General features: G+C 32.2%; 1 protein-coding gene across 1 annotated transcript; it reads left to right on the top strand.

Moving 5' to 3' along the window:
• Positions 1-2247: 2247 nt before the first annotated feature.
• LOC122603359 (mitochondrial Rho GTPase 1-like) lies at positions 2248-10849 on the top strand. Its single transcript, XM_043776035.1, has 14 exons — positions 2248-2602; positions 3193-3325; positions 5664-5813; positions 5916-6092; positions 6541-6792; positions 6975-7043; positions 7154-7209; positions 7294-7375; positions 7615-7826; positions 8295-8364; positions 9154-9266; positions 9757-9907; positions 10002-10188; positions 10589-10849. Exons 1-14 carry the CDS (start codon positions 2376-2378, stop codon positions 10660-10662), a joined length of 1953 nt encoding a protein of 650 aa, XP_043631970.1. The 5' UTR covers positions 2248-2375; the 3' UTR covers positions 10663-10849.
• Positions 10850-11192: the final 343 nt, after the last annotated feature.

Here is an 11192-nt window from a genome sequence, read left to right as displayed (position 1 = left end):
ACCTAAAAGTATGACTATTTAAATGAATATATTAATATTTTAATTTTGAGATACATAACGATATAACGATATGTAACGTAATCATTGATCGACACGTGTCCCTTTAATTTATTTATTTTATTAAACAGATAAGGACCATTAGATTATTTCCAACTTTGATTTTATGGCCACTAGATCGCATTTTTTTAATTTCTTTATTGGTCAACGACAATATGAATCCTCACATTTTAAATGATTGATCAAAATATATCTATTCTTAATTAAATATTAGTGATGAAAATTTTAAATTAGTGATAAAAGAAATGTAAATTAATGTTTCCATAGTTACAAATTATTAGTGATTGAAAAGTTTAAATTAATGATGAAAAACAAACAGTATAAGTTATTAATGAAAAACAAAAATATACAAATTAATATTTCTATAATTATTAATAATCAAAGTTCTTTAATTGTATTTATATTTTTATAAAACATAATTTAGTCACAAGTTTAATAAGTTAATTTAAAGAAACTAAGAGTTGTGATTAGTCAACTGAAATTAGGTTAATTGTCTCAAATGTATACGAAATTTATGGTTGTGTCAAATACACGGGTTGTTTATGACATTTTCAAAGTAAGATAAACTGTTAAATAGATAAAACTTTAGATGCAAAAAATATAGGTAAAATAAAATTAAAAGAATATAAACATACAAATTAGGTTGATTTATCATTATCTAATTCTAAAACATTGAACATATATATTGTATTTTAGATTTTGTAATTTTTTTTATAGACAATATTTGTTTATATTTTTTTAATCCGGTTTTTATTGTTTATCATTTCACATGATACTTTTCAATTTAACTCGAGATATCGCAACGTATAGTTGTCCGTACTTAAAACAGGACGTTGTAACTATAAACCAACTTTTGATAAAAATAGTTCATAACAATTACATTAGCATTGTCTATTTCTTATTTAAAATAATATACTTCGTTCGTCTCATTATAAGTGTTATGTTTTGAATTTTAAAAATCAAACTTTTTTCACTTGACTTTAAAATAATTTTGTTTATGTTAATCAATACTTGATTAAAGTTATATAAACTAATTATTTTTTACAAGTGTTTTTATATATTAGGATAACTTTATCAAGTTTTATATAACATAAAAGTATATCTTTATGGTCAAAGTTATTAAATAAAAACTTTAAAAACTTAAATCATGACATTTTTAATGGGACGGAAAGAATATTAATTTGTTGGAAAAATATGAATTATTAAATTCAGAAGTTGAAAACTAATAATATGTTGAAATTTGTAACATCCGAGACTTTTGACCGTTTGAGAGTAATCAAATGATTATTAGATGTAAGTATAGTTCTTAGATATTGCTATGATGCTTTGATAATTTATATAAGGTTATTTTTGTTTTATTAGAGTTTATTTATGTATGTATTTATAGAAAGCATTAAACTACGTGAAAAAGCATAAAAAAGAATAATATATTTACATGACTTAAAAGAGAAGACAAATCTATATTTATTTCTAAATTATTATCTGCTAAACAAATCTGGTTATCTTGAATTTTAAAACTATCACTTGATACAATAATTTTAAATTTCAGTAATTGTTTATGAAAACATGAAATCATGAAATTTTATGGGTTTTTTTTTCTCTATATAGAGAAATATCTTAATTTTGATTGTAAATGCAATAGTTTTCAATGAAAACTATGTTTATTTGTAATTAGCTCATTTTCGCAAGATATTAATTTACATTTTTGACATCATGATACTATTGAATTCATTTTCAACATATTTTATTTATGATTTCAATTTACGATATTATAAAATGATAACATGTCAATAATTAATTATAATATCTCGCGGATTACGCGGGATAATAATATAGTTCTACAACATACTAGTTGTTTTAAAACAATTATACAAGCTATTAATGAGTTTTATGGTCAAATGACTACATTGACTAAACCTAAACCTAAGAAGCCAATGATAAAATGGTCAAATATCTTTTTCATGATAAAATGCAAACTAAATTGATCTCCTATCTTTTTTACTCGTTAGTAAATTAATCTTTATTTGTTACCATAAAATCGGCGCCTATCATTCATGAAAAAAATGAGAAAAAAATAAAACTTTTTTTCTTGAAGGATAAACCATTAATAAACCCTATTATTCATTTTTTCTATATCGAAAGCAAGGGGCAACAAACCAACACACAAAAACATAAGCCTCCTGTCCACCTACACACACTGATATATACATTATACATACAGAAATATATCTATAAATCAATTTATTAAAAAACCCTTCTATCAAAAAACCTTTCCTACAAAGCTACCCAAAAATTTAGGGTTTTTGTAGATTCTATCCATGTCAATGGCAGCACTAGGACCAGATGGTTCATCTTCTTCCTCTACGACGGCTGGTGTCCGGATCGTCGTCGCCGGTGACCGTGGCACCGGAAAAACCACTTTGATAGTCAAAGCCGCTACTGACTCTTTTCCGACCAAGGTTCCTCCCTTGTTGCCGCCGACTAGGATGCCGGAAGAAATGTTCCCCGATCGTGTTCCGGTTACTGTTATTGATACTTCTTCTAGGTATTATTCTAATATATATTCATATATGCATATATATATATATGTATATTATATACATATAGTTTCATATGATTATTTGTGTTTTTGTGTTTGTGTAATGATGAGATGAAGATATAAGCAAAAGTATGTTTGTTACTTAGAATCTAGATACAGGGGCGTCTCGGTCGCGTTTTGGGGTCTAACGTGAAATTATGAATCTAGGACTCATTGGTTAAAGATTTTACATACTAATACTTGACTATTCTAAAGCTTAGACACTTTATTGGACTTATTTGCTTAGAATGCCCCTCAAAAGTTGGAAAAAAAAAATAGAAGCTTGGACTTTGTTTTTGGTTCTAAGATCGGCTACAGCTAGAGTTGTAACATTTATACCTCTGAGACAAACCTGTCTAGATTTTGATTGTTGAATAGTTATACTTTTAGGTTTGAAATGGAGGATGTATGAAGCAAGTAAGTAACCGTATCGATAGTTATTCTTTTGGAAACTAATTGCCTATATAGCAATTAGTAAGCATTTGAAATGGAGCGTGTGGGAAAACTTTGTTTTCTATTAATTTTTTTTTATTTTTAAATTTGTTCTTTTATATCAGTTTGGAGAGTAGAGGCAAACTTGCTGATGAACTGCAGAGGGCTGATGCAGTTGTTCTTACATATGCATGTGATCAGCCTGCGACCCTTGATCGGTTGAGTACTTTTTGGCTCCCTGAACTTCGACGGTTAGAGGTAAGCTTTTTTATTAGGTTTGTATAAATTAGTATGATTTTTTTACTATGATCACTTTGATATGCTAATTAGGGAAGCATAAAAAAAATTATTCTTTAAGTAAGGGCGTTTATTTGTACCTATAACATTGCATTCATACTTGAGAAAAAACATTGTTTTACTTTTGCACCCTGCTTTTAGTAAGAAAATTCCACTTCAACAACAGTCTATCACCGTCCCTAGGATTTTCCAATAATAAATGTATTTATTAATCGTTCACTTAATGGGGGTCTCCAACATTGTTGACGGAACCCGCGGGAGGTGTGATATTAGACATCTGATTGTCATCAAACCATGGCTCAGGGGACTTGAAATGAGTTTAGAAAGTAGTTTGGAGACCGTAATTACTATTAATTGTTACATATCAGCGGTTTGTTTATTCGGTTTGAGGATTTGACGACGTCTGTTGTCAAGTAGAAGCACATGGATGGGGCAATCTGAGTGTTATGTTTTGTTTCATTTTTTTTACCACGTGTTTGTAATTTTTGTTCATGTGTAGCAGTCTGGTTGTGTTTGACTCTACATTTAAGTCCCATGTACCCATGAGGTCCGATTTGGATCTTTTCTCTTAAGTTTTTTTTTTTGTTGGTAATTTGGTTGGTGCTGATAGCACAATGGGCATAATGGAGAGACATTCGATCAGAGAGGAGATTTGTGAGGGAGGGCATAACTGTAGAGGGAGTGCATAACGATTCCTGGGTAAGAAGTAAAATGTGTGACCAGATCACCTCCCATTAAGTATAAGCATATTTTCCTAGCTGTGAACAACTTGTCTGGTAGATAGTAGACTTTGAATTAAAGTTCTGATTCTTTGAAGTACTTTGGGGAACACTTGTAAATTGTATTACTAGCAGTTATTTATATCCATAAATGCCTCTTGTGTTTTCCTATTCTTTTTGTGATAAGCTTCTATTGGTACCTTTCGAGAATGTAAGGGTGATCAACCTTGATAAGCTTGCCTCTTTTATTGAGATATGGATTAGAAGGAAAGTTGGTAACAACCGTCTGTATGTGTGTATATAAATATATATACATAAAGACGTACATAGTTACACAAAAATATACACATATAGATGCACAAAGTTACACATGCATGCTGAAAAAATAATATATGTGACAAGATTGTATGATTTTTTTTGGAAATCACGCATCTGTAAATCGTAGATTAGCTTTCGACTGTTATGTATGAAATTTTTGGGAGATCTAGTATTTAGGCCAAATTTCCGGGTAACGCTCCACTACCCAATTTTGTGTAATGGCTCATAGTATATGAAAAATTTTGGTAGTAACTTCAATTATTATCGTTACCATTTCCCATCCTCTTAAACAACCAACTCCCTCACTTGTTACTTCCCTTTTATTGGTCAATGCCCAATTATAGTACAATCAATGTTGTAAATATCGACATTGACGGTTGATATATCGGTTAGAGGGGGTCTGCCGATATGAGATTTTACTTATCGTTCAAATTTATCGGTCTTGGTTAATATCGGTATTGGTCAAAAAAAGTTTGACTTTCTTTTGTTTAGGTTAAAACTTAAAAGGAACGTAAGAACTAAGAAAGGGGCTGTCAACTTAGGGCTTTTGGTTTTATTTAAAGATTATTAATGGACTTACGGTTTTTATTTCCTAAGCATGTTTAACTATCTAGATTTTTTATGGTTATTGACATACTTTGTAAGGATATTGCTAATATTTATTTTTACGAAAAATATGTTCCTTTTATATTTATGGTCCCCGATTTATTGCTGATATATTGCCGCCAAGACCAGTTTACGTTTCAATGGTGGTCGACCAATATGATACCGCCGACTGATATTTACAACTTTGAGTACAATTCTGTTATCACTGAATCCCAACCAAGACGGAATATTCAAAACCACTTTAGTTAAATTAAATGAGCACAACCTGGATTCAGTTTCACATATTGTTTATAACCGAACGCAATTTACAAGTTGTGAACAAAAATTGATGTGTTTTTAAGAGGCACTTGTGTTTCCAATTTGACGCTTAACAACCCCCGTCTCCTAATCTATTAAGCATTCCAATAGATAATACCCTTAGACCCTACTCCCTGTTTATCTAGACTCCCAAGATAAGGAAAACACACAATTAAGGAAGTCATTTTAATGCTTCTTTATTGATTTATGGGAATCATGTAAATGCTTTATACGTGGTTGCGGCGAGAGTATGTGATGATGAACTTGGATTCGCTTCCAATTCTATCATATCTTCAAACATTGTTAGGTTTTAACATCAAATGTTTGGTAGCTAATATGATCTGTGAACACATGTGTAGGTAAAGGTACCTGTTATAGTCGCAGGTTGTAAGTTGGATCTAAGGGAGGAGCATTATCCACTTACTTTGGAGCAGGTGATGTCACCAATTATGCAACAGTTTCGGGAGATTGAAACATGTATCGAATGTTCAGCATATAAAAGTATTCAGGTTACATGCTCCCTTTTAATCTGTTTGCTCCTTTACATTTTTGTTGTCGAGATATCGAGTTTAAGGTTTTTTGATTTCCTTTTTTCTTCCTTTTAATTTCAGATCCCAGAGGTTTTTTACTATTCCCAGAAGGCTGTTCTTCATCCAACAGCCCCATTATTTGACCAGGAGTTACAGACCTTGAAACCCCGTTGTGTCAGGGCTTTGAAGAGAATTTTTATTCTCTGTGATAATGATAGAGACGGTGCTCTAAGTGATGCAGAGTTGAATGATTTCCAGGTTCCGTTCCAGCCGTAGTTATATTTTTGTACTTTTATCTGTTATATGTTACACTAGAAGTCGGAAAATGGGTTGCTCTGTAACAGCTTAAATGGGTACTTTTTGGTATGGGTTAAAACAGACCAACCTCGTTTTAAAAGCTTTACTTGAGCAAAATTATTTACAAAGTGTATTTATTTATTTACTTACATATATGCAGAAGTTTATATGCTTTGGGCGACTTTCGAAACGTTTGACGATTGACCAATTGATTACAAAGTGTATTTACTTTTTTGTTAACCTGCTTGACTCGTTAGAGAAACTATACCCAAACTCATAAGTAAATGGTCATGATGACCACATTTAGTTATATGATACACTCTATTTTCTGTGTATGGTTTTTTGTTTTGTTAGTGTATTAGATTTTTGAAACGCGAGCGAGAATTTTTAATTGTATGCTTGTGAACAGGTCAAATGTTTTAATGCTCCATTGCAACCCTCAGAGATAGTTGGTGTAAAAAGAGTTGTGCAAGAAAAATTGCCTGAAGGAGTTAATATGAATGGCCTCACATTAACAGGCTTTCTTTTCCTACATGCACTATTCATTGAAAAGGGTCGTCTTGAGACAACATGGACTGTTTTAAGAAAGTTTGGGTACACTAATGAGATAAGGCTTTGTGATGATCAGCTCTTGCCTCCAATTAAAAGAACTCCTGATCAGGTGATTTTGATAGTCCATATTTTTGTAAGCTTATTTTGGTTTGTGAGGTTATATTAGTTCAATGTTCATTGGTGTTAAAGTGTTACTCAGCTGTACGTGTAATCAGATAGCAATGTGTATGTGTACTCATGGGTACCAGTAAATGGTTTAACTTACACGGTTTGTTTTGTTTTGTTTCTAAGAGTGTGGAGCTGACAAGTGAAGCTGTTGACTTTCTCAGAGGGGTGTTTTTCTCCTTTGACATGGATGGTGTACGTTTTTCATCTTTTCATTCTTTAGACTTCAGTGAATGATGTTTTCATATTGTAATTCATTTATTTTGGTGCATTGAAATTAAAATTATGCCAATTTTGTAAACCAGGATGGAGCTCTTAATGCACAGGAACTAGATGACGTGTTTTCAACTGCACCAGAGAGGTACTGTAACCTGTATGAATCAGCATGGTCCGACCTTTATTATTTCTTTTACTATAAAATGTTTAATTTGATTATCCATTGCAGTCCTTGGTATGTAGCTCCATATGCTAATGCAGCAGAGCATAATGCTTTGGGAGGATTATCACTTGATGGGTTTTTGTCTCAGGTATACTTATATACAGTTTTATCGCTAACTATTTGTTAGAGCAATTTTTTGATCACAATTTCCTGTTTGTTAAAATTGTCAAATATCGAATTAGTGCATGTTAACATTGATTTTAATATGCTATGAGAGGAGTATATGTTGACTTATACTAGACTAATACCCAACTACAATAGTCAATAGCTTAAAGACTCATAGACTTCCATTTTTATTATCTGCTGAAATATATTTGTGGGATGCAGTGGGCTCTTATGACGCTTCTAGACCCAGTCCTTAGTGTTGAGAATCTCATATACCTCGGATATGCTGGTGATCCTTCTTCTGCAGTAAAAGTTACCCGTAGAAGACGTGTTGACCGCAAGAAGCAACACTCTGACCGAAATGTCTTCCAGTGCTTTGTTTTCGGGCCTAAGGAGGCGGGGAAGTCTTCGTTGTTGCAGTCTTTTGTTGGAAGGTCTTTTACTAAACTAGTTACTGAATTTAGAGGTGGCAGGATAAGAGGGCTGGGTAATGGCTTGCAATGGTTATCATTTTGGTAATGAGTCAAAATGGCCCACTAAGTTTTCCACGAAACTTTTTTTTACTTTTTTGACTTGTAAATGACTTTGAGTAAAATAGTTTAGTGGGGGTTTTATGTGTTAAATATATACAATGGTGACTGTCGACCTGTTTAAAGTGTTTCCTTTTAAGGCAACATATTCTACTTTACTGCTGGACGTAGTAGAGAAAATACAGCGTGAATTGTTTCATTTGTAATTAAGTAGGTCAAAATGACCGGTACTTATATGAAACCGTCAATGACTACTGCAAAAAGTTACACAAGCAGTCAGCAGATTTCTATATGTCCTGTTTAATGTGGTTTTACTTTGTTATCTGTACAATCTTATTGCTAACAATTTTCTTTTTATTGTTTGAACTGCAGCCCGTTTTCTGAAACTTATACACCAACTACCGAGGAACGATGTACAGTTAATATTGTTGATCAGCCTGACGTAAGTACTTTCTTTTTGTTAACATCATGTTATACCGCTTGATGTCCTGCATGAATTTGTTTCTGCTTTGTTGTTACATATGGATAGAGATGAGAATGCTGACCTTGTGTTTATATGTTGGTCAATTTGAGTTATGCTCTATCACTAATGTGTCATTTTTAAATTAAAAAGGACATGGATTGAACCGGTCAAAAAGTCGCCTCAGGTGATTTGCCACCTTCGTGAATGCGGTTTAAATCTTCTCTAAAACCTGTATAACGATGACTAGATATGATAACACATACATATTTAATGACCCAAGTTAAAGTTTGAATAGGTTGACGGTCTTGATGAAAAAAGTCTAAACGTTGGATGGCGTAACATACATTGTTTTTTATATCAAAGTATAGTAAACATACTAATATGTATATACTGGTCTTGTTATATGCGAATATGCGATTACTAGAAAAGGATGTGGATGTCATTTTTTTGTTATTTAATACCTTTCTGCTAACCATTTTGAACCCTTCATACCTTTCTAAAAAGGATACCAACTTTTAGTAATGTATAAGTGCACTTCAAATTATATAAAGCAAAATACCTAATTAAATATTTTTGTAATGGTTCAATATATTTATATATTAAGATGATCTTTTTAAACTCATCTTTTGTGTATAAAGTAGTATCTTAACTATATGATTACCTCAAGCTCAAGCTACTGGCATGCTGTTTTCTTTGTTTGTGCCTTCATTGGACATTTTTTCTTATTTAACTTTCTGTCAATATCCTCATCTTGGCTCATTCTTACAGGGAACAAGGAAAACTTTAATTTTGAGAGAGATTCCTGAAGATGCTATTAAAAAGTTGCTGAATGATAAGGATGCGTTGGCACCATGTGACATAGCTGTATTTGTTCATGATAGGTACCTTTATAAATAGTAACTATTTGACCCAAAAATTTTAGTCTTTTTGTTTACTTTTTTTAGAATTTTATGTAATAAATTACTTTTCGTAGAGGTGACAAAATGGCCTGGCTGTGTAACAAGTCAAAGCAAGTTATCAGGGGATTGATCGTAATTAAAATGAACTACAAGTATCTTTCTTTTTGTAAATGATAGAGTGTAGAGAGCAATACAATTATTATGTTTTTAACATGCAAGGTTTTGTGCTTTCAAAAGTATACTTTGGGCTAGTTTCAACCCGTTTGACTTGTTTCCTTGAAGTTACTTGTAGTTGTTTGACCTGTTAGATATATTACATTACTTGTTTGACCTATTATGCATAGGAAGCTCAAGCAATGTCTCTGCTATGTAGTGGACTGTTCTTTTAAATATGGTAGCTTGAAGTTTGTTCTTTTAACACCTGTCCTTCTAGCTGCTTGTTTTCATCTTGAATTTTTCTTCTGCCATGTAGTTCAAAAGAGGCTTCATGGTTAACAGCAACAGAATTACTTGTTCAAGTTGCTAGTCATGGGGAGTCCACTGGGTATGAGGTTCCCTGCCTCATTGTTGCTGCTAAAGACGACCTTGAACCATACCCAACTGCAATACACGATTCAACAAGGGTATACATATTTTTAGTTATTAAGAATTAAAATCTATATATCATTTACATTATAAGTATCGAACTGTTGATAATTTAAATATATTTTCTTGTAGGTAAGCCAAGATATGGGAATAGAGGCTCCTATACCTATTAGTACAAAATTGGGAGACTTCAATAATATCTATAGGAGAATTGTGAGAGCAGCAGAACACCCTCATTTGAGCATTCCTGAAACAGAAGCTGGCAAGACTCGGAAACAGTATCACAGGCTTCTTAACCGTTCTCTGATGGTTATTTCAGGTAATTTTGATCTTCCACTAGTTCACTTTTTGAAATAATAAATGTGTAAATTATGGGTAAAAAAGGTATCATTACAATATATAACTTAAGTTTTGGTTGATCTTCCACTTTCCGTCTTTGATTGTTTTGACTTTAGCATAATATGTTAACGTGACCTTTTTGACCCCTTTGGAACAACACAAAAACCACAAGCAGCTCATTTAAGTAGTAAATGGGCTGAAATTGGCCCTTTATTTTCCACCTTTTAAGTGTTGTAGCTCTTTTCAGGTGTTCTCTTTAATTTTTAAAAAAAGGTTGAAAGCATATCATGGAACAAACATTCGTACTACTCTAAAATAATGGTTATGATCATCTTGATATCTCATTTTAGTAAGTTTTATGTATGTTTCTATCATTGCAGTGGGAGCTGCAGTTGGAATTGTTGGGTTAGCTGCATACCGTGTTTATGCTACCAGGAAGAATTCTTCATCTTGAAAGAGCTGGCTACAATGCTTAAAGCGCTGTTGTGATTTGATGCAATAACTGAATTTGGATCAGAGCCATGTTTTGTTTTTCTTTTCTAATATCTACAATCCTTGTATTCTTCTTCTGATAGTCATGTAAAGAATGTGTTGCTAGCTTTGTTTCTGACTTGTTGAGATGGCTCTAAGCTTTTCCCCAACTGGTAGCAATAGTTTTATTCTCAATCAAATAGGTATGGTCTAGGATTTGTATCAGATAGCCCAGGACACAGCTCTCAATTTTTTTAAAAATTAAAAAATGGACTTGAAATTGAATCACCTGATAATTTCATTTCTCTCGGACAAAAAAATTTTTATTTCAATTTCAAAGAAAGATCATATAAAATATATTCAAAGGATGCTGTTATTTCTGTCAATACGGAGTCGGAGAAATGGAGATTGCTAGAGATGGTCTTGGTGATGTTTCATGTTTTGAAAATACTGGACCTAAAATGGTGTTTTTATAAACTTTTAATGATTCAGAAATTTGAACCATTGCAATTT

Source organism: Erigeron canadensis, chromosome 6 (assembly GCF_010389155.1).
Source record: "Erigeron canadensis isolate Cc75 chromosome 6, C_canadensis_v1, whole genome shotgun sequence".
NCBI classification, from domain to species: domain Eukaryota; kingdom Viridiplantae; phylum Streptophyta; class Magnoliopsida; order Asterales; family Asteraceae; genus Erigeron; species Erigeron canadensis.
This window is presented reverse-complemented; position numbering and strand designations above follow the sequence as displayed.